The sequence below is a fragment of the Balaenoptera musculus genome, chromosome 6, assembly GCF_009873245.2.
Source record: "Balaenoptera musculus isolate JJ_BM4_2016_0621 chromosome 6, mBalMus1.pri.v3, whole genome shotgun sequence".
NCBI classification, from domain to species: domain Eukaryota; kingdom Metazoa; phylum Chordata; class Mammalia; order Artiodactyla; family Balaenopteridae; genus Balaenoptera; species Balaenoptera musculus.
In genome coordinates this window covers 35,639,825-35,664,724 of record NC_045790.1, presented here as the reverse complement: position 1 = coordinate 35,664,724, position 24,900 = coordinate 35,639,825, and the positions used below count along the sequence as shown (strand labels likewise).

General features: G+C 45.4%; 1 protein-coding gene across 1 annotated transcript in view; it reads right to left on the bottom strand.

The window, feature by feature from the left end:
- Positions 1-8,294: 8,294 nt before the first annotated feature.
- BAG1 (BAG cochaperone 1) overlaps positions 8,295-24,900 on the bottom strand; it is a gene marked incomplete at its 5' end in the record, with an annotated part of 18,168 nt that continues 1,562 nt past the window's right edge. Inside the window, 6 exons of the mRNA XM_036854137.1 lie at positions 8,295-10,465; positions 10,976-11,038; positions 11,990-12,097; positions 21,224-21,337; positions 22,885-22,967; positions 24,265-24,393. Coding sequence (XP_036710032.1) covers positions 10,376-10,465; positions 10,976-11,038; positions 11,990-12,097; positions 21,224-21,337; positions 22,885-22,967; positions 24,265-24,393 — 587 coding nt within the window. The remainder of the gene's footprint in view (positions 10,466-10,975; positions 11,039-11,989; positions 12,098-21,223; positions 21,338-22,884; positions 22,968-24,264; positions 24,394-24,900) is intronic.

Genomic DNA, 24,900 nt, shown 5'->3' with positions numbered 1-24,900 from the left:
GAGACACTGAAGGGTAATGAGCAGAGTTATGTGTTAAAAGGTTTGCTCTGGTTGCTAAGTTGAGAACAGACTAAAAGGGGAAGCAGGGAGACTACTTAGGACACACCTGGACAAAGTCATGATGTTACAGAGCAAGGCCCAGCAGGACCCCAGGGACACTGGCCTCATGGCCAGTCTCAAACCCATTTCCCCAGCTGGGCACATAGACTAGGGGCTGACGCAATAGAGAATGGGTCTGCAGACTCTGGCCTGGCACAGCCTGCTTACTCCCAGCCTGGCATCCATTCCCTCAGCAGCTCTCTTGCTGGGAACACTGAAGAGGCTGTCCTAAAGAGAGTTCTTTTGCCCATTGCAGATTCCTGCCTGGGCTGTGTGAGGAAGGGGCACACTGGGCCAAGGTCAAGGGCAGTCTGGGGGTAAATGCAACTTGCCACATCATCCAGGAAGAAACTCTGACACCACAGGGTTCTGAACTTCTCCCCCACAATGCACATTAGTGGTCAAATCCTGGACACTCACTGTGTGGAGGGCATTGCCACTTGGAGGCAGAGACAAAGGAACCCCAAGGTGCTCAGGTCCATCGGAAGGCAGGAGTGACCCGGTGAGTGGGTGAGCACACGGTGGTGTGAAAGAAGCTACTAGGGTCTAGCTGTTTGCGGCCCCACAAATTCATATGTTGAGATTCTAACTCCCAAGGTGATAGTATTGGGTGGTGGGACCTTTGGGGGGTGATTAGGTCATGAAGCCAGAGTCCACATGAATGGGATTAGTGCCCTTATAAACGAGGCCCCAGAGAGCTCCTTCGCCCCTTCACCATGTGAGGACACAGTGAGAAGGCACCGACTACTAACCAGGAAGAGGGTTCTTGCCAGACACCAAGTTTGCCAGCACCATGACCTTAGACTTCCAGCCTCCAAAACTATGAGTAGTACACGTTTGTTGTCTATAAGCCACCCAGTTTATGTTATTTTTGTTATAGCAGCCCAAACAGACTAAAACAGAAGCCTAAGTCCAGGCCTGCTCAGGAAACCCTGGGGGATATCAGCGAATACGTCACTGGGAGGTGGTCTGCATCTTGAAAGGAGGGTCTGAGTCAATAGGAGGAGGAGAATAAGGACATTTCAGGCAGAGGGACCAGCATAAGCCAACACAGAGCTTGTTCCAGAAGAGTGAGCAGAGAGGAATGGCAGGGGCATAGGGGCATGGGGCGGTGTACGAGGAAGTGAGCCCAGGGGAAGTTTGGGATCAGCTCATGCGGTGCCCTAAACGTAAGATGAAGAGGCTTAGTGGTCACGATAGGGAGCCTTGGAAGGGCTTTATATTTTTTTTAATGCTTTTCCCCCGCTAACAATTATGCACCATGAAAGGCACAAGTCTTATCACTCAGTGAATCCTATTCAGTGAGTTTTGATGAGGCATATACCTGTGTAACCCAGACCCTTACCAAGATACAGAACATTTCCATCTCTCCAGAAATTTCCCTCATGTCAGTCAATCCCTGCCCCTACCCCACCCCCACCCCAGAGGCAACCACAGCTCTGACTTTTTTCCACCATACATTAGTTTGCCTGCTCTAGAATGTCACACAGATGAAACCATACAGTGTGGAGTCTTTTGTGTCTGGCTTCTTAGGCGTGTTTTTGAGATTCAGCCATGGTGTTGCATGTTATCAGTTATTGGCTTGTTTTTACTGTTGAGTTGTATTGCACTGTACGTGTGTATCACAGTTTATCCATTCGCCTGTTGATGGACATTTGGATAATTTCCAGTTTGGGTAATTATGACATGGAAGGGTTTTGAGCAGTGTGGTGACAAGGCTAGATTTGCATGTTGATGCTTCAACAGTGCATCAGAGGTCAGTTTTGGTTCCCTTCTTCCTCTCTGCCTTGGCAATCTCTTGTAATAGCATCTCCAGGAAAAGCTAAAACCACAGAACCTTGCCCACCTCTAGGGATAGAGAGCTCTCCACTTCTGGAGACAGCCTCCTTCATTAAGGCATAGCTCCCACTGAGAGAAAATTCTGGAACCCACACCTGCTTCTTTACAGCCTCCTCACGCAGATGAGCTCTGCCCTGTGAGGTTGAGAAGAGCTCATCTCTCCCATGGCCCCATGACAGCCCTTCAGAGACTTCAGGAAGCAGCCTGCCCTTCTTCAATTTACATGGTTACCTTTCCTTACACCTGTGGCCTTAGATACAGCTCCCATTCCCTCATCCACCTGTCACGCTTGCCAGTCACATAGCAATTTGCTCGTGTCCTGTAAGAAGTTCGTCCAGACCTCGAGGGGCCATGGGGCATGACTGCGTGTGTGGAGTGACAGATCCATGTGCAAATCCAAGCTCTGCCCTTAACAAACTGTGTTGCTTTACCTGCGAGCCTCTTTTCATAAGCTGGTCAAGTTCCCTGGGAAGCAGACTCTGGGGAGTGCTCAGGGGGTAACACCTATGAGGGATGAGGGATGTTGACTGTGATGCAGTGGAGCTGGGATGGCCCATTAGCATCATTCTGAGCAGAGATGAGGAGTTCAGACCGTTGTACCCACATCACCCTGACATTGGATGCGAGCTGTTCCTGGGTAGGGAATGCAACCTTGGGCAAGGCAACTCCATTCTCTGAGGGCAATTCCCAGGAAAGGACTCTGCCGGGAGCAGCCAATACTCCTGGCAGCTGAGGAAATGAATGCCTCTGGGGGTCGCAGACCACAGCTTCCTCTCCTGCCTGTTACACAGGCTTGAGAAAGCTGTGAATAGCAGTCAAGATCACGTGTTGTCAAGGCCTGCTACACAGTAACTGAATTATTTTCATTGCTATTGTATGGAACATAACAATCCCAGTGGGATCTAATAACGAACAGGCTGGACTTTCATCTCCCTAATTCTAGACTTTCTGTCTCAGTTCTTATAATACAAGGTCACATGAGCTTTCTGGGAGCCCCTCTCTGGTGACTCACTACCTTTCCTTGAGGAATTCCAGATTGGGTGGTGGCTGGGACAGATGGCCCAAAGAAGCTGTCTTCAGGCCCCTGGACCTGGGGCTTAGAGCCAATATCACCTAATTCTTGCTTCTTTGCCTTTCAGAAGTGCCAGTGTCAGCAGCAAAGGTCATTTTCTCAAGAATGGTAAGGCAGCTGCTTGCAGTTCTGGCCTCAGGGCTGTGGATCCGGCCTTCCTTCTGCAGAGGGGAGCCCTCTCATCCATGCTGGGAAACCAGGGCTCTTCTTTACACTCCGGCTCATACACCTTCAGTGGCTCCGCAGTGGCCAGGGTGGCCTCCTGAGCCTGCATGCTCCCCAGGTTAGCCCTTCCAGGCTGAGCAGGCCCACCCACTTCGCCAAAGATTCATGGCTAATCAGTGCAGAGTTCAGGTCTCTCGGGCCTGGGGCCTTCACTGCTGCAGGGCACTGCCCCCCTCACCCTATCCGTACCCCAGACCCTAATCCTAGTCCTGACCCAATTCTGACCCTGACCTCAGGGCTGGCTTTAAACCCTTTCAGACTGAGCTTCAATTAAGTTCCATTTCTCCAGCCTTCTCATACTAGGGGCCTGATAGGTCATGCGGGCCAGGGTGAGTTCAGGAGCCCCCAGGGAGGCGGGGCCTCCTAGGAATGATGGGTGGTTCCGTCTCTCGGGGTCCTCAATAGGACCAGCAGCAGGGTTCTATTAGACCCCGTGAGGAGTGTGTGAGCCCATAAAGACAGGCTTGGATGCCCACCTACTTGGGCTCAGCAGATATAGTACACACTTACGTACACACCCACGGTCCACGGTCATGTACACACACATAAGCAAACGTGCCAAAGGGCCCTGAGTGGTTGGTTTCATGCTCTTTGGACCCACACTGGGGCCTTCTTGAATCTGGCTCCTCCGTGGAGATCCCCGCCTGGCTGCAAGCAGAGCCCCCAGGTCCCTCCTCTCTGCCTCCAAATCCCTGAGCGCCTCCCCCTTCCTCTCTTCCACAGCCCATCTGTGAGCACATGGCAGAATCTCCAGTCTGCCCCTAGATATATGACCCGGTCTGTGGCACTGACGGGGTCACGTATGACAGTGAATGCAAGCTCTGCTTGGCTCGGATGTAAGTCCACCCCCCTCCCCGCCACCTTCCCCTGGGTTGGCTTGGGTGGGCCCCATCTGTGGTGCATATGAGTCTGAAAGGAGCAGGACTTGACCTGCTTCTTCCTTCACTCACACTTGGCCTGGGAAGAGTCCTCCAACATTTGCCCATAACAGAGTGAGTGCAAGTATAAATCAAAAGAAGGCACATGGTTCCAAGCAGAAAGCCCACTGGTGGGGGGTTTGGGGTGAGGGTAGAAACTCTGGGCTCTTTTCCTTGTTCTGCCCCCGACTGACTAGGTGACCTTATTTGTTCATTTATTCCTCCAGCCAACAATTATTTATTGAACACCTACTGTGGGCTGGGCACTGGGGATACAACAGGGCATAATAAGCTAGACAGCATTACCGGCTCCTGGGGCAAACAGTCAGTCTAACGGGGAAGCCAAGCTGAAGGTCAGCCAACGGCAGCACAGAATGCTAAAGGCCCAGATGGGGGCGCACAGGGTACTGTGGGTACCAGGCAAGGACAAGGCAGGGAAGACTTCCCAGGGGAGGTGACACCTCAGCTCAGCCCTGAGGGATAAGTAGAAATTAGGTAGGAAAAAGAAGAAACAAGGGAAGGTAATTCCAAGTAGAGAAATGAGTTTGGAAAGATCTAGAAAGGAAAGGAAGTTTATATTTGAGGAAATATAAGAAGGTGGGTATGCTGGAGTACATTCTCATTTAAAGGAGAATGGGGAAGAGGCAAGAAATGAGTCTAGAGCGAGCAGGGCCAGAACATGACCTTGGTACATCGGATCTCCTATTTGGTCTCATTTCTTCATTCACAAGACCTTGAGCCGGCCAGAGCTAAGTGAGAACACAGAAGAGAAGAAAGTCTTTGGAAGCTGCAATACTCTAGACAGATGGACACTGTCCTAACTTGGAAAACGATCATGATAATTAAAGACTTAGGGTTACATTGGGCGTAGAATCGACAAGCTGTGAGATCGGATGCGAGGGGTTGACAGGCAGGAAGGAAGCAAGAGCAACAAGCTGGTTTCTAACTTGTAGGCTTGGGTGGCTGGTGGTGCCATGTGGCGGGGGGCAGGGTGTGTGTGGCAGGTTTGTGGGGCGATGATGTTCCTGGACAGTGGAACCTCTGGGACATCCCAGCGGCGATGTACAATGGACAATCACGTGAACAGGCCTGGAGTCTAAGACAGAGGTCCAGGCCAGAGACAGATTTGCGGCCAAGAGCATGCAGAGGTGGTTGAAAGCCCAGGAAGCTGAAACCGCCCGGGGGAGGGTGTACAGAGGGAAAAGCTGTAGAAGGATATGCCCAGGGAGCCCTGGGACCTCCCCCGCACTGTACACTGGGTGGGTGGGCAGAGCTCAGCAGGGGGTCTGGACTGGGCCAGGGTTCCTGAAGGGTACATTACGGTTCCTGAGGAGGTGGCCTCATCCTTGTCTGCTGTGATCCTAGAAAAAAGACAGGACATCCAGATCGTGAACGATGGCAGATGCTAACCCCACAGGAGCCCCTTGAGCCATGAAGCTTCAGGGAGAACCGTGGTGGGCATGGAGAGGATGTGACATGAAATAAAAGATTCAGCACAACCCGGCCAAGCGGGTCAGTGTCTTTGGGGATCCTGGGGAGGCGGTTGGCATGGGGGGGAATTTTGCCGTCCTCCCTACTCTGAATCTGATGTCCTCTCCATCACTCTGGCGCTCCTCAACCCTGTCACATGTTCCCCTAGAGGTCCCAGGCATCTTCTCCCTTCACGAGGCGGTCAGAACTCTGAGAGTCAGTCCCTGTCCCCAGGGCTCTATCCAGTGCTCCTGTGTGCCCCAGCCTGGCCTGTCACTGAGGTCAAGAACCTAAGTGAAATCTGTACCTTCTGCCACTGCAAGGCCCAGCCTCAGCCTTTGGGAGGGTCCCACACCCCTCACAGTTTTCTCCCTGGGCTGTACCAGCACCCCAAATCTCACTCACACACACACACAGAACCCCCCACACATCGACACTATCATGGCTGATATTCAGGTGGTATTCATCATACATCTGACTGCTCATTACAATACTGAACTAGGTCTGTAATTGTTGACAACAGGTGCTGCCCCAAGCCCTTGAGTGTCCCCCTGCACCCTGGCCACCATAGCAGGATCATGTCCAGACCCTGCTCTGCTCTTTTGGTCAACATCCATTCGGACTGGTTGTTCAATATGTTGACACTGGACACACACAGCTCACAGGCACTCACACAGTGGCCCACAGGGACACGTAGCATTGGGAAATCCCACCATAGACAGAGATCCCAGCCTGTGGTATATGTCAGATACCCGCTCTTGGCCAAGGCTTACAGGAGGAGCCTTTTGGTAGTGGCGGAGGTGGTGGGCAGAAGAGAGTGGAGAGGGGCCTGGCAGGCGGCAGCAGGGTCACACAGACTCAGATTCCTGCTCCAGGGCAGGCAGCTGGAGCAGGAAATGCTCGGCGGGAAGACACACACTGGGAGGAAAGTGGGGGCAGGGAGGACAGGAACCAGCATTCCCTGGACCACTGAAATGGGAACCTGGGCAGGAATTGTTGCTGACAAGTCTGCAGGTAGCAGGGACTGAGAGGTCACCTGTAAGGCCCTTCTATGGCTATTGACAATAGAAACTTGTTTCCCACCTGCATAGGGTTGGTATAAGATCAAGTCTGGCTGTGAGAGACCAAAAAGCCAAAATAACAGTGGCTTAAACAGATAGAAGTTAATTTCTCTCACACACAAACCTATGTAGTATGCTAACTTCATGCTCCTTTTATATTATACTCTGCTATCCTCATCAGTTTCCACCCCAATGTCCAAATAGCCGCTCCAATTGCAACCATCATGTCTATACTCAGCCCACAGAGAGGGGGAAAGGGCACTCTACTGCATCTGATGATGCTTCCCTAAGATGCACACACAACCCATTGGCTAAAATGTAGTCTCTTGGCCATGCTAGTGCAAAAAGACTGGGAAATATTATTTTATCTGGTTGGCCACGTGCTAAGCTGCAAATTAGTAGTTCACTTAGTGTAGGAAGAGTGGATATTGGTGACATCTAAGTCTCTGCCCTAAGTGGGAAGCCCCTCTTAGACCCAAGTGGCAGAGCTCAGCCAAGCTTCTCCTCAGTGACCCTCCCCTCCCAGGCTTCCACTCACACGATGAGGAATCACAAAGGTTAAGCCTGAGCAATGTGCCAGAACACCACACAGAAAGAAAGACCCAATTCCCCACTTTACAGATGTGGAAACCGTGGCCCTGTCTCTGGGAACCACCCTGAAATGTAAGTGTGGGCCCCAAAGGCCTGTCTGTGGCATGTGACCCTGCTGCCATGGCCACTGCTGATTGGCCAGAAGATTATTCTCCAGATTTTTCAAATCAGAAATAAGGAAACACACACCATTGTAAAGCAATTATACTCCAATAAAGATGTTAAAAAAAAAAAAAAAAGAAAGAAAGAAAGAAGGAAACAGAGGCAGTTCCTCTCTGGTAGTGACATGCAATGAGATACAGAGAGAAATTTCAGGCAGCATTTGTGTTCCTGAAGCCCAACTGCCCTTGAACTTCCCAAAGTTACATGAGATAACATCCTACCAACAAATTTTCTGTTTCAACAATCTCTCTGGAATAGGTTTGTGGTGCTTTCAACTAAGAGTCCTGACTACCAGATGAAGAAGGGCTTCTGAGAGGGGATAAACTTTAAGCTGTGCCTTGAAGGATAAGCAGAAATAATTGACTGAACAGAAAATGTGTGGGAGAATTCTTCCCACTCTGTGAGGCTGAAGGATGTTTGTGGGATCACAGAGCCCCATTTGTTCCCCTGCAGCAGGACTGATCATGTTATGGGGAAGTGGGCAACTGAGGCGTACTCCTTCCCTGTTCATAGGCAGAGATGCCCTGTAGATGCGCAGATCTATGTGAGTGGGCCGTGTTACTACCCTGAACATCTGCTGGGCAGCCCACCCTTAAATAAGACAATGGCTAGCGGATGCTGTAAATCCCAGTGCTGACGGAGCTTCAGTGGGTGAGTGCAGCAGTGGAAATTTCACTATTAATGTGTGCGGTCAACATTCATTCATTCTCCAAATATTTATTGAGCATCTAATATAAACCAGACAATGTGCTTGAAATACACTGTTAACAAGACAAAGAAGCTCCTTAACCCAAGGAACTCACAGTCTAGCATAAAGGCAAATATTAATCAAATAATCCCACACATAAATCATCATAGACCATGATAAATACTGTTTATCATAAAAAGTCATGACAAACTGTGAGAGGATATCACCTGGGGGCTTGATGTTCTCAGACGGTAGTAGGTGAGGTTTCTCCATGAAGAGACATTTACGTTCTGAAGGATGAACAGCAGTCACCTAGGACAGGGGTAGGGGTAGGGGAAGGATGGCATGGAACTGTCCAAGCAGAGGAATAGCGTGTGCAAAGACCCAAGGTCGGGAGAGGGCACAGAGCACCTGAGGGCCTGAACTAGACCAGAGTGGCTGACAGCAGAGAACAAACAGGACAGTGGCCCGAGATGAGAAGGGAGCAGGGTAGGACCTTGGCCTTTATCCCAAGAGAAATGGGGGCCACTGAGGTTTTTAAGCAGGGGACTGACATGGTAAGATGTGTACTTCATGATCACTCAGCTGCTCTGTGGAGAATGAACTGGAGAGGGCCAGAGGGGAAGTGCAGAGGCCAACATGGGAGATAAATAGAAGGAAAAGAGAAAATGAGAGGGTGTGAGCAACCCCATGTCAGTTGGGAGGCAAACCGGTAGAGATTAAGACCATGGGCTCGGAATCAAGCTGCCCAGTTTGTGTCCTGACTTTGTTACTTACTCTATGATCTTGAGCAAATTACCTGAGCTCATCTATAAAATAGGGATAGTATCTGTCTACGTCCTAGATTGTGTGAGGATTAAATGACAAGTACACCTCAAGAACTTAGAGTGGTATCTGGCACACAGGAACGCGCTGTGGCCCAAGGCCACACAGCTACTACCTAGAAACAGATAAATCCTGGACTGCTCTGATGAAAGCTGGGGGTGGGCGGGCCGGGCCCCGAGCCTCGTCCACTTGTCCACCCCTAACCACCACCTTGTCCTAGTCCCACCCACGCAGCCCTAAATGCCTGGGACTTCACAGACTCCCTCTCTGCCAAAGAAGGTTGGCCTCAGAGTGGCCTGTTGGAAGCCTGTCTCCTGGGCACTGTGTGAAAAAAATGGGGTGACGGCAGCTGACCAGTTTAATCGTTCCAGCACCCAGGGCCACTCTCAACTTTATAACATAACTAGACTAGAACCTCAGAAGGCTTTTGCTTCCCATCCTTCATCTACCAAAAGGAAAAAAAAGTCTAAACACTCTTCTGCTTGCTGACGTATATATAAACTGTTTTATTTTTTAAATAACAATGAAGGGGAAAAAGGCCACAAAACAGACAAAAACAGCCTCGAAGGAACTCAGAGGACACGTAGATCTCAGAAGGGTACGGTTAACAGAAATGCCTTTGAAGGAACTCCTGAGAAGTTTATGGTGGCCCTCACTACCTCCCTGCTTTACTATTCACTCTGCCTCTCCTCTCTGCCCCTCCCAAGCCATGGTTGTGACCCGGTTTCGAGCAGAGACTTAGTCAGCTCTGGGTTGTAACCGCCTAGAGATTTGCCTGGGGACAAGGAAGTCCAAGGATCAACCACAGGCCCCACTCCAGGAAAGGCCCCCTGAGACCTCACGGCCTGTGACTGGTCAGGGTCACTGGGGGGTGAAGACAGGGTCTATGAACCCACAACCCAGCCAGCTGTTCCAGAATTAGGTCACAATGAGAGATACTTGGACTACCTGTGTGCCAAACACCTGTTCTGAGCCATTCCCAACATTCCTGACCAGATGTAGCTTCCTGGTGATTCTGGTTTACACAGATGGGACGACGGGATCATAAGGGCAAAAAGGCCTCATGTATCTGAAGACAGGATAGCTGACAAACCCAGAACTACCCCAGGACAAATGAGAGCTCTCACCAGCCCAAAGAAAGCATCCAAAGGTCAAAAAAGCTGGGAAGACTTGGGCAGAGGAGGCCCTCTCCAGACAAGGGGGGCTGCTGGACAGCACAGACATACACAGACGGAACGAGAAACCGACAGGAGCGCCAAGATTGCACAGACAATACTCGTTCACTGAGAGCAGGTATACGAGAAGGAAAACTGGCAATCAGCCAGCTGTCCCCAGCAGCCCCGGAAAAAGCACGTAACTTCTGTTCCGAAGAATGCAGAGCTGGTGGAGCTGTTCTTCAAGGCAGCACAGCCTTCTCTGCCTCACCTCAGTCAGCCAGGGCCAAGTTTGTGGACTGCAGTCGCTCTGTCTCCTGGCAGATGCTCTGCTCCACTGTATCACAGGCAGCTAGGAACGCCTACAAGGTAAATGCAGAGCAGTAAGGGCCCACTCGGCGCCAGGCACCCCTGCCAGCCCCACCCGCCCAGCCACTCTGGGGAACCCCCGGGCGACTGACTCAGGCTGAAACAGGTGTGCAGCGATGGAGATGGCCTGGGCTCCAGAGGAAGGAGGGGGAGGTAGAGGAAGCACAGGACCAGGGCTTCTGACAGTGCTCTATGCCAACAACCCCCAAAGGGTGCTGAGGACAGGAAGCCAGGCCACTGCAAGTGCACGATTTCAGGGGGTCCTGTCCATCGGATCAGTATAACATGTCAGTCCTATCTGCTCTCCGGCCATCTTCCTTCCCAATTAGTTTAAATCCAAATTTAATTACAGGGACATGAAAGGAGCTCTTCTCTTAGGTTCTGGGCTCATGCTGAGATATAAGAACCAAAGAGAGGCCACACCACACTTGTACTCTACCCTACTTTGAACAGATACATGCGCCAACGCATTACACTTTGTGATGCCCTACCACACAACTCACCTGAATCTTTTTCACCAAACCCTTCCTTTTCATTCGACTGTCTTTGAAATTTTCTGGCAGAACCTACGGAAGAATAAGTTGACGTATAAATAATCCTCAGTGAAAATGACATAAGAACACGTCAGAAATACCTACAGTATACCGAACAGGCCACAGGTCACTAATGTGAATGACATGCATTTTCAGGAATCACTTCCCTGGATCTGTACCCTACATGGCCCTCCCCATGACTCTCACCCCTATAGAAGCTCCCTTTGTTCTTGGTGTCGGGGCCATAGATCTATAACATGGACTTTGTCCGTTCACTGTTTCCTGTGCATGGATACTGTGTCCTGGCTGGACCATGAGCTCAGTGTGGCAGGAGAAGCACAGTGCTTTTCTGCTTCTTCTTTACCACCTCCCCCTAAGAATCCCAAGCAGAGTAGTTTAGGCTAGAGATATCATTACTGTGTCATCTCTAAGAGGAAGCGTGGCATCGATGATTCCCAACAGCCTCACAGGAGCTGGGTCTGACTGAATTCTGTACAGGTAATGAGCTCAGTGAAATGTCAGACACATGTGTGTTAGGAAAGTTAAGCCCTGTGTTTCTCTAATCATGAGATCATGGACCACTTGGGTCCCAGCTTCCTAAGGATTAGATGCTACTGGCATACATAAATAAAAATGACAGGGACTTCCCTGGCAGTCTAGTGGTTAAGACTCTGCACTCCCAATGCAGGGGGCATGGGTTCAATCCCTGATCGGGAAACTAAGATCCCGCATGCCGTGGCCAAAATAAATACATACATACATACATACATACATACATAAATAATATGACAAAAGCCCTATGTTGGTGGGACAGGAGAAATCAGGAACCATCTTACCTTTCCGTGTATTCACCAAAGACCTAGCAGTGTCTGGTACACGATAGGTGCTCAATACCCTCAGGCAGTGAGTGCGATACTGAAAGAGTGAAACTGACTGAAAAATAATCAAAGGAAACTAGTTCTTCTCAGCTGAATATTTACTTACTAGTGTGTCAATCTCTTCCAAGATCTTCATAAACTGCTCGATTATGGCTTTTACTCTCCTGTTGAGCTTGCAGAGAGCTTCAGCTTGCAAATCCTTGGCCAGAAAACCCTGTGGAGGAATGATGCATTATTGCAAGGGTTCCTTGAGGCTGATGGAAAACTCCAAGCCAAGGCACTGATGAAGCAGCCACACCCTGAGTCCACATTCCCCGACAGGCTGGGCCAGACCTCAGGCCCGCAACTTCACCTCTTGGGAAAAACAGAGAAGCCGGCCATGGGCCACCCCAAGCGCTGTAGTAGGCTGCAGGCCATTACACGGTCTATCTTACATGGTCCACTGGGGCCACAAATGCCTGCGGAGGCCTGGCTCTGGCGAAGCCCCCAGTCACCAGTGACTACCCGCACACGAGAAGCAGACATTAAGAGCACAGAGTTTAGAGTCTGATAGGCCTGGGCTTCAATTCTGACTGCACTGTACTGGCTTGTGACCTTGAGCAAGTTCCTTAACCTATCTGTGCCTCGGTGTTCTCATTTTTAAAATGGAGATCATGATACCCACACCCCAGAGGGTTACCATGAGGATAAAGAGAAATTCCTGACACAGATGTTTGTATGCTAACAAATGGCAGCACTTACATTATTTTTATTAAATTGTCTCTCTGTTTATTCACAATGCTTGGCCTAATGACCAGTTAGCTGGTGACAACAGGTGGAGAGCAGGGATCTCATGTAGTATATATTACCCAGCAATTCCAACTCAAAGAATTTATTCTACCAAAAAAATCGGAAACGGTCAAAAAAGATTTATGTCCGAGGACATTCAAAGAAGCATAATGGCTTCAAGATGGCGGAGGAGTAAGACGTGGAGATCACAAATACATCAGAAATACATCTACATGTGGAACAACTCCTACAGAACACCTACTGAACGCTGGCAGAAGACCTCACACTTCCCAAAAGGCAAGAAACTCCCCACGTACCTGGGTAGGGCAAAAGAAAAAAGAAAAAACAGAGACAAAAGAATAGGGACGGGACCTGCACCAGTGGGAGGGAGCTGTGAAGGAGGAAAGGTTTCCACACACTAGGAAGCCCTTCACTGGCGGAGACGGGGGATGGTGGGGAGGGGAAGCTTTGGAGCCACGGAGGAGAGCGCAGCCACAGGGGTGCGGAGGGCAAAGCGGAGAGATTCCCACACAGAGGATCGGTGCCGACCAGCACTCACCAGCCCAGCACTCACCAGCCCGAGAGGCTTGTCTGCTCACCCGCCGGGACGGGTGGGGGCTGGGAGCTGAGGCTCGGGCTTCGGAGGTCAGATCCCAGAGAGAGGACTGGGGTTGGCGGCGTGAACACAGCCTGAAGGGGGCTAGTGCGCCACAGCTGCCGGGAGGGAGTCCGGGAAAAAGTCTGGACATGCCTAAGAGGCAAGAGACCATTGTTTCAGGGGGTGCGAGGAGAGGCGATTCAGAGCACCACCTAAACAAGCTCCAGAGATGGGCGTGAGCTGCGGCTCTCAGAGTGGACACCAGAGATGGGCATGAGACGCTAAGGCTGCTACTGCCGCCACCAAGAAGCCTGTGTGCGAGCACAGGTCACTATCCACACCTCCCCTCCTGGGAGCCTGTGCAGCCCGCCACTGCCAGGGTCCCGTGATCCAGGGACAACTTCCCCAGGAGAACGCACAGCACGCCTCAGGCTGGTGCAACGTCACGCAGGCCTCTGCCGCCCGCAGGCTCGCCCCACACTCTGTACCCCTCCCTCCCCCCGGCCTGAGTGAGCCAGAGCCCCAGAAGTAGAAGCAGCTGCTCCTTTAACCCCGTCCTGTCTGAGCAAAGAACAGATGCCCTCAGGCGACCTACAAGCAGAGGCGGGGCCAAATCCAAAGCTGAACCCGGGGGGCTGAGCGAACAAAGAAGAGAAAGGGAAATTTCTCCACAATCTCCACAATCAACTTGATGTACCCTGCATCTGTGGAATACCTGAAGAGACAACAAATCATCCCAAAACTGAGGTGGTGCACTTTGGGAGCAACTGTAGACTTGGGGTTTGCTTTCTGCATCTAATTTGTTCCTGGTTTTATGTTTATCTTAGTTTAGTATTTAGAGTTTATTATCATTGGTAGATTTGTTTATTGATTTGGTTGCTCTCTTCCTCCTTTTTTTTTTTTTAATATATAGATACATATATATTTTCCCTTTTTCTCTTTTTGTGAGTTTGTATGTGTGTGCTTCTTTGTGTGATTTTGTCTGTATAGCTCTGCTTTTACCATTTGTCCTAGGGGTCTGTCTGTCTGTTTTTTTTTTTTTTTTTTTAGTATAGTTTTTAGCGCTTGTTATCACTGGTGGATTTGTTTTTTGGTTTGGTTGCTCTCTTCTTTCTTTCCTTCTTTCCTTCTTTCATTATTTCTTTCCTTCCTTCTTTCTTCTCTCTTTTTTTTTTTTACTACTTTTTAATTTTTTACTTTTAATAATTACGTTTTATTTTAATAACTTTATTTTATTTTCTTTCTCTCTTTCTTTCTTTCTTTTTTTCTCCCTCTTCTTCTGAGCCGTGTGACTGACAGGGTCTTGGTACTCCGGCCAGGTGTCAGGCCTGTACCTCTGAGGTGGGAGAGCCAAGTTCAGGACATTGGTGCACCAGAGACCTCCCGGCTCCATGTAATATCAAATGGCAAAAGCTCTCCCAGAGATCTCCATCTCAACGCTAAGACCCAACTCCACTCAACGACCAGCAAGCTACAGTGCTGAACACCCTATGCCAAACAACTAGCAAGACAGGAACACAAACCCACCCATTAGCAGAGAGGCTGCCTAAAATCATAATAAGGTCACAGACACCCCAAAACAGACCACTGGACACGGTCTTGCCCACCAGAAAGACAAGATCCAGCCTCGCCCACCAGAACACAGGCACTAGTCCCCTCCACCAGGAAGCCTACACAACCCACTGAACCAACCTTAGCCACTGGGGGCAGACACCAAAAACAGCAGGAACTATGAACCTGCAGCCTGCAAAAAGGAGACACCAAACACAGTAAGTTAAGCAAAATAAGAATACAAAAAAACACACAGCAGATGAAGGAGCAAGGTAAAAACCCATCAGACCAAACAAATGAAGAGGAAATAGGCAGTCTACCTGAAAAAGAATTCAGAGAAATGATAGTAAAGACAATCCAAAATCTTGGAAATAGAATGGAGGAAATACAAGAAACGTTTAACAAGGACCTAGAAGAACTAAACAGCAAACAAACAATGATGAACAATACAATAAATGAAATTTAAAATTTTCTAGAAGGAATCAATAGCAGAATAACTGAGGCAGAAGAACGGATAAGTGACCTGGAAGATAAAATAGTGGAAATAACTACCTCAGAGCAGAATAAAGAAAAAAGAACGAAAGAATTGAGGACAGTCTTAGAGACCTCTGGGACAATATTAAATGCACCAACATTCGAATTATAGGGGTCCCAGATGAATAAGAGAAAAAGAAAGGGATTGAAAAAATATTTTAAGAGATTATAGTTGAAAACTTCCCTAATATGGGAAAGGAAATAGTCAAGTCCAGGAAGCGCAGAGAGTCCCATACAGGATAAAGCCAAGGAGAAACATGCCAAGACACACATTAATCAAACTATCAAAAATTAAACACAAAGAAAAAATAGTAAAAGCATGGAAAAACAACAAATAACATACAAGGGAATCCCCATAAGGTTAACAGCTGATCTTTCAGCAGAAAGACTTTACACCACACTTACACAAATGGACATTCTCAGTCAGAAGGGAGTGGCAGGACATATTTAAAGTGATGAAAGGGAAAAACCTACAACCAAGATTACTCTACCCAGCAAGGATCTCATTCAGATTTGATGGAGAAATTAAAACCTTTACAGACAAGCAAAAGCTAAGAGAATTCAGCACCACCAAACCAGGTTTACAACAAATGCTAAAGGAACTTCTCTAGGCAGAAAACACAAGAGAAGGAAAAGACCTACAATAACAAACCGAAAACAATTAAGAAAATGGTCATAGGAACATACATATCGATAATTACCTTAAATGTAAATGGATTAAATGCTCCCACCAAAAGACACAGGCTGGCTGAATGGATACAAAAACAATACCTGTATATATGCTGTCTACAAGAGACCACTTCAGACCTAGGGACACATACAGACTGAAAGTGAGGGGATGGAAAAAGATATTCCATGCAAATGAAAATCAAAAGAAAGCTGGAGTAGTAATTCTCATATCAGATAAAACAGACTTTAAAATAAAGACTATTACAAGAGACAAAGAAGGACACTACATAATGATCAAGGGATCAATCCAAGAAGAAGATATAACAATTGTAAATATTTATGCACCCAACATAGGAGCACCTCAATACATAAGGCAAATGCTAACAGCCATAAAAGGGGAAATTGACAGTAACACAATCATAGTAGGGGACTTTAACACCACACTTACACAAATGGACAGATCATCCAAACAGAAAACCAATAAGGAAACACAAGCTTTAAATGATACATTAAACAAGATGGACTTAATTGATATTTATAGGACATTCCATCCAAAAACAACAGAATACACTTTCTTCTCAAGTGCTCATAGAACATTCTCCAGGATAGATCACACCTTGGGTCACAAATCAAGCCTTGGTACATTTAAGAAAATTGAAATCGTATCAAGTGTCTTTTCCAACCACAACGCTATGAGACTAGATATCAATTACAGGAAAAAAAATCTGTAAAAAATACAAACACATGGAGGCTAAACAATACACTACTTAACAACCAAGAGATCACTGAAGAAATCAAAGAGGAAATCAAAAAATACCTAAAAACAAATGACAATGAAAACACGATGACCCAAAACCTATGGAATGCAGCAAAAGCAGTTCTAAGAGGGAAGTTTACAGGAATACAATCCTATCTCAAGAAACAAGAAACATCTCAAATAAACAACCTAACCTTATACCTAAAGCAATTAGAGAAAGAAGAACAAAAAAACTCCCAAAGTTAGCAGAAGGAAAGAAATCATAAAGATCAGATCAGAAATAAATGAAAAAGAAATGAAGGAAACAATAGCAAAGATCAATAAAACTAAAAGCTGGTTCTTTGAGAAGATAAACAAAATTGATAAACCATTAGCCGGACTCAACAAGAACAAAAGGGAGAAGACTCAAATCAATAGAATTAGAAATGAAAACGGAGAAGTAACAACTGACACTGCAGAAATACAGAGGATCATCAGAGATTACTACAAGCAACTCTATGCCAATAAAATGGACAACCTGGAAGAAATGGACAAATTCTTAGAAAAGCACAGCCTTCCGAGACTGAACCAGGAAGAAATAGAAAATATAACTGACCATTCACAAGCACTGAAATTGAGACTGATTAAAAATCTTCCAACAAACAAAAGCCCAGGACCAGATGGCTTCACAGGCGAATTCTATCAAACATTTACAGAAGAGCTAACACCTATCCTTCTCAAATTCTTCCAAAATATAGCAGAGGGAGGAACACTCTCAAACCCATTCTATAAGGTCATCATCACCGTGATACCAAAACCAGACAAAGATGTCACACAAAAAAAGAAAACTACAGGCCAATATCACTGATGAACATGGATGCAAAAATCCTCAACAAAATACTAGCAAACAGTATCCAACAGCACATTTAAAGGATCATACACCATGATCAAGTGGGGTTTATCCCAGGGATGTTCAATATATGGAAATCAATCAATGTGATGCACCATATTAACAAGTTGAAGGATAAAAACCATATGATTATCTCAATAGATGCAGAAAAAGCTTTTGACAAAATTCAACACCGATTTACGATAAAAACTCTCCAGAAAGTGGGCACAGAGGGAACCTACCTCAACATAATAAAGGCCATATATGACAAATCCACAGCCAACATCATTCTCAATGGTGAAAAATTGAAACCATTTCCTCTAAGATCAGGAACAAGACAAGGTGTCCACTCTCATCACTATTATTCAACATAGTTTTGGAAGTTTTAGCCACAGCAATCAGAGAAGAAAAAGAAATAAAAGGAATCCAAATCAGAAAAGAAGAAGTAAAGCTGTCACTGTTTGCAGATGACATGATACCATACATAGAGAATCGTAAAGATGCTACCAGAAAACTACTAGAGCTAATCAACGAATTTGGTAAAGTAGCAGGATACAAAATTAATGCACAGAAATCTCTTGCATTCCTATACACTAATGATGAAAAATCTGAAAGAGAAATTAAGGAAACATTGCAACAAAAAGAATAAAATACCTAAGAATAAACAAGGAGACAAAAGACCTGTATGCAGAAAACTATAAGGCACTGATGAAATAAATTAGAGATGATACAAACATATGGAGAGATATACCATGTTCTTGAATTGGAATAATCAACATTGTGAAAATGACTCTACTACCCAAAGCAATCTACAGATTCAGTGCAATCCCTATCAAACTACCAATGGCATTTTTCACAGAACTACAACAAAAAATTTCACGATTTGCATGGAAACACAAAAGACCCCGAATAGCCAAAGCAATCTTGAGAAAGAAAAACGGAGCTGGAGGAATCAGGCTCCCGGACTTCAGACTATACTACAAAACTACAGTAATCAAGACAGTATGGTACTGGCACAAAAACAGAAATACAGGTCAATGGAACAGGATAGAAAGCCCAGAGATAAACCCACGCACATATGGCTACCTTATCTTTGATAAAGGAGGCAAGAATATACAATGGAGAAAAGACAGTCTCTTCAATAAGTGGTGCTGGGAAAACTGAACAGCTACATGTAAAAGAATGAAATTAGAACACTCCCTAACACCATACACAAAAATAAACTCAAAATGGATTAAAGACCTAAATGTAAGGCCAGACACTATCAAACTCTTAGAGGAAAACATAGGCAGAACACTCTATGACATAAATCACAGCAAGATCCTTTTTGACCCACCTCCTAGAGAAATGGAAATAAAAACAAAAATAAACAATGGGACCTAATGAAACTTAAAAGCTTTTGCACAGCAAAGGAAACCATAAACAAGACGAAAAGACAACGCTCAGAATGGGAGAAAATATTTGCAAATGAAGCAACTGACAAAGGATTAATCTCCAAAATTTACAAGCAGCTCATGCAGCTCAATATCAAAAAAACAAACAACGCAATCCAAAAATGGGCAGAAGACCTAAATAGACATTTCTCCAAAGATATACAGATTGCCAGCAAACACATGAAAGGATGCTCAACATCACTAATCATTAGAGAAATGCAAATCAAAACTACAATGAGGTATCACCTCACACCAGTCAGAATGGCCATCATCAAAAAATCTACAAACAATAAATGCTGGAGAGCGTGTGGAGAAAAGGGAACCCTCTTGCACTGTTGGTGGGAATGTAAATTGATACAGCCACTATGGAGAATAGTATGGAGGTTCCTTAAAAAACTAAAAATAGAACTACCATACGAGCCAGCAATCCCACTACTGAGCATATACCCTGAGAAAACCATAATTCAAAAAGAGTCATGTACCACAATGTTTACTGCAGCTCTATTTACAATAGCCAGGACATGGAAGCAACCTATGTGTCCATCGACAGATGAATGGATAAAGAAGATATGGCACATATATACAATGGAATATTACTCAGGCATAAAAAGTAACGAAATTGAGTTATTTGTAGTGAGGTGGATGGACCTAGAGTCTGTCATACAGAGTGAAATAAGTCAGAAAGAAAAAAACAAATACCATATGCTAACACATATATATATATGGAATCTAAAAAAAAAAAAAAAGATGGTTGTGAAGAACCTAGGGGCAGGACAGGAATAAAGATGCAGATGTAGAGAATGGACTTGAGGACATAGGGAGGGGGAAGGGTAAGTTGGGACGAAGTGGGAGAGTGGCATGGACTTATGTATACTACCAAATGTAAAACAGATAGCTATTGGGAAGCAGCCGCAAAGCACAGGGAGATCAGCTCAGTGCTTTGTGACCACCTAGAGGAGTGGGGTAGGGAGGGTGGGAGGGAGACGGAGGAGGGAGGAGATATGGGGATATATGTGTATGTATAGCTGATTCACTTTGTTATAAAGCAGAAACCAACACACCACTGTAAAGCAATTATACTCCAATAAAGATGTTAAAAAAAAAAAAGGAAGCATTATGCATAATGGTAAAATAACATTAGGTGATGAATAATAGAGAATTGGTTAGGTGAACCATGATCCATTCATATGATGAAATACTATGCAAGTTTTGAAAAGTACGACCATTTTTTTTCAGTCAAAACTTTTTTTCTTTATTTAAGTATAGTTGATTTACAGTACTGTGTTAGTTTCAGGTATACAGCAAAGTGATTTGGTTACGTATGATCATTTTTAATGACATGGGAAAATGTTCAATTTTTTAAACCAATGAAGGAACAATTTACAAAGTGTACCTAACATTATACCAATTTTTTTTAAGATGAAAAAATAGATTCCAGTTTTTAGTAATGATTATCTTTGAGTTGGGGGTCTTACAGGTAATTATTATTTTTCATATTAGTGCCCATATGTTTTCTTAAAAGCTACGTACAATCAGCATGTATTACTTTTATAATTAAAACACAAACATACATCCATAAATGTTATAAAATGAAGGGATCAAAAATAAGTATGTGGTTTGCGGCTGTTCCTCATCCTTATTTGGTTTCAGTACTCCACCTCTAATACTATAAGGAATTGAATAGGATGACCCCCACGCCCACCCCAAGATCATGCTCAGCTTGGACCTTCTACGAATCAACGCGATGTTCTTTGCCTTGCCAAATACATTATAACTGACTAGACTGAGAGAAGCTACTTATTCTATTTTAGACAATACATGATCCTAGCACAGCAGGTGTTCTCCTAGGAGCACAAATGGATGCTGGCTGGGGTTTGGAAATAACAGTGGTGACAACACTTACCAAGCACTTAGTATATGTCAGGCTCAAATTATGCAATTTAATCCCCTCAACAGCCCTAAGAGGGAGGTAGCATCATTACTCCCTTTTTACAGATGAGGAACCTGAGACAAAGGCAAACTTGCCCACAGTAACAGGAAGGGTAGAGCCAGGGTCTGAACCCAGGGAGTCTGAAAACAAAGTCCGCCCTCGTAACCACACATTCGTATCTCCAGAGAGTTCTCATAGAAGGCAGAAAGACAAAGTCCACGGAGAGAGTTACCTGCTGGATTCCAGTAAGCTCTTTTCTCAACTCTTCCAGTTGGTCAGCTATCTTCTCCACAGACTTCTCCAAATCTTTCAACTTCTTTAGTTCAGCTTCTTCCTCTGGACTCTTCTAAAATATTTAAGAATAAAATGAAGTCAATAACTTTTTTTTCTGTCAGGAAAAAAAAAAATCTGACCACAAGTGGGTTAAACCACTGACCTAGAAAACATCGTCTTAACTCTGTTGCTTCTTAGAAGGCAAGCTGGAGGGTTATACATGAAGGTTTTCTATCTACAAAGACTCTAGACTAGATAGAGAGAAGGTATCAGGTACACATTCTGGCAATAGAGCCCTGACGGCTTGGGTTCAGAGAACAAAGCCGATCCTTGTGCCAGATTCAACCTCAGCCTCGAGCTGATTACCAACAGATTCTGGACTGAAGCCTGGAGTGCTAACAAATTACAGTGAATGCCTGTGAGGAGTCCAGAACGGTGAGACAGGTGGAATTCTACCCTTTCTTTAAATGGAATTCCTGAGCTCTCTCATTCAATATGATGATGATGATGAATACCTTTACTGAGCATCCCCTCTATGCCAGGTACCATCCTAAGCACTTTACCTGTATTATTGTTTAAGCCTTACCACAATCCAATGAAGGAGGTACTGTTTCAGATGATGAAATTGAGGTTACTGTAAAGTAACTTAAGGTTACACAGCCCAAAATAGGTAGAAGAGACTTGAATTGGACTTGGCTCCACATACTCCAGGACAGCTCCAACTGAGGGTCCTAAAGCTTCTTCGAACTCAACCCTTGGGTTCTGCTCATTGCCCATCACCATTCTCCCTGACCCTTGAGCAAGAAATCTAGATTATTTCCCCTTCTCTCACCTTAATTGGTAGCCAGCAGCTTCCTGCTTTTACACTACCCCAAATTGTTCACATTCTTCTTTGTGGCCAAATCCTGAGTGCCAGTCTCCTGGCAGTTCCACGTCTGGACTAGACTTTCCTTGCCTCCACTTTGCTAATCTCTGCCCTCTCTCCACTCTGAATCAGCCACCTCCCTCGAAGTAAGGGAACTTCACAGGACCAACAATTCCACTGTGTCACAATGCAGGGCTGGCCATGGCCCTCTCTCATCACCCCAGGGCCTACTTTTCTCACCAACTGGCTCTTTTTCTCCGTCACCTCTTTAGTCTGAACCTTTCTTTCCAGCCAAAGAGGGTTTATCCTTGTGTGAGATTTTAGTAAAAACAATGGTTAAAGGAAGAGAGGCTCCTGAAGTTTGCAGAGTACTTATTTTTAAAATCTACAGGTTTATTTTAACAAAACACTCTCTTGCAAATTCCCCTCCAAGTGAGTAGGGACTGCCTCAGGCACTATTTTAACCAGACTGATTCCACCACCAACACAAAAGCCACATTACTGAGGCAGCATAACCACTCCTAATTCCCAGAGTGAAACCACTCCTAATTCCCAGAGTGAAAGCCCTAACCAACAGGAGCTGGAGGGTATGAGAACTGGTAACTCCATGGAACAAAAAGAGACTACATTTGTTTAGAGAGCGCTACTTCACCAGTGCCAACCCTGGGTCCCTAATTTGGCCTTCTAAACAGAAACATGCATAAAAGACCTTCGTCATTTGATTCTGAGGTATTCTGGTGGAAAAAGCAATTTACCTTTTTCCCAATTAACATGACCCGGCAACCATTTTGTATTCCAAGTGCTGACAATGGCGTCTCCATTTCCTTCAGAGATTTTCCTGAACAAAGAAGAAAGTGATGTCAAGTTGCAACAATTGCACAACAGTGAAAATAGATTTCAGCAAGGGTATAGGAAGTAGTGTGCTCACTAATGAGAAGAGGATGAATTGGTATACGCTTTTTAGAAGGTTTCTTGACCCAGTAACTTCACTTTAGATATTTACCCTAACACATAACTGGACATGTGCGTGCACAAAAACTGTTATACAATAACTATTATTCATAATAGTGAGAAACTGGAAAGAGCCAAAAATTCAGTAATAGGGGACGCATTAACTATACATCAGTACAACAGAAGACTTTGTAGGCATCAAAGCTCATTTTTTCAGGAAACTTCAATGCCATAATACATGTTGATGACCCAGCGTTATAAGAAGATCACTAGAAATGACCCTAGTTTTGTCAACTAAAAAAAAAAGCCACAAATGAGAACCCACACTTTGGGATACCAGGACAAACAAACAAAAAGAGGCTGGACAGAAATATACTGAATTGTTATGAGGGGTTTTATCCAGGAGGACATTTTCTTTTTTGTGCTTTCCTCTATTTGAAACATGGATTTCTATTGCCTTTATAATTCTAAAATGAAATGTTTTTAAAAAGAAAAGACAAGGAGCTGTACTATGAAGTACAAATATGAATGCTTCCCATCACTAAATTTTTTACGACTGGCACCAAACGGGATAAATTTAGCCTCATCAGATACCAAAATAATGGGTTCCCATGGGAATGGGAAGACCAGAGAATGGGGATGGGAGTGGGTGTGTCCTGGCAGAAATCAGCATCATCCACTGGGCCTGCCACATCCAGGCCCTGGTAAGTTTGTTCAATACCTTCTCTGTGCCAGCACTATGCCGAGCATTGGACACATAGCAATATCTCTGCCCTCGTGGAGTTTGTTATTGTATTAGAGAAATCAGATGTTCGGTGACTATGAAGACAATTATTTAATAGGAATTTCAATACAAGTTACGCAAAAGTGGTAGGGAGTGCCATCTGAACACACAATGGGAAGAGGATCTAACTTGGCCAGGGAAGACTGCCCATGTGCTTCATCAAAAATGGTAATATTTCTGCCACCCTCATGTGACTTCAACTCTAATACCTGTTCAAATGTTTACAAGTGTCCAGTGCATAGTAGGTCCTCAATACATATTTGTTGAAGTGATGAATGAATTAGCAAGCAAATAAGAATTGTCCTAGTTTGAAAACTGAGAGTTACTATTAGTTAAAGTTAAGCAGTTTTAAATAGGCCTTTTAGCAATGAGGGCTCAAAGCTGGAAGAGAAATACCTACCCTTAAATATGAGTTTCTGAAAAGGCAGCGGGACCCCTGTGGCCTCTTCAACAACCTGGGCCAGGTCTTGGACAATTGGTTCACTACAGCCCTCTTGCGGGATAACTTGAAGATCGTGCTTCTCATTGCCTGGTGAGAGAGAAAAGTGTTGAAGAACACTCTTTCACACAAACCAATATAGGCTGACACTTTATTTACCCAGCCTTCAAGGCCTGCTCAAGGATTTTTGTTTCCTTTATTATAGTAACTAACAATATCAGTGATATCAGCTAACATTTTAAGCACCTAACACGCGTTAGGGGCTGACTAGGCTCATTTCATGTGTGATCTTATTTCTCAGAACAATCCCATGAAGTAGGTACTACCTATTATTCCCCATTTCACAGATAAGCAAACTATGAGTTCAGTCCAATTAAGCCCTGCCTAATGAGACCCAACTCTAGAATTAGAACTTGACCTCAGATCTATCTGATTTCAAAGTCCGTGCTTTTCTTCACAAGCCATCTGCATCCTGTGGCCTGACTGTCCTCTACTCTGTGTTGTACTGGGCAAGGAACTATTTTTGTCTCCTTTGCTGTAATGGGCAAGGAAATGTTTTTCCTCCAGGTCTCTCCCACTGGGGACACCTGGGCACAT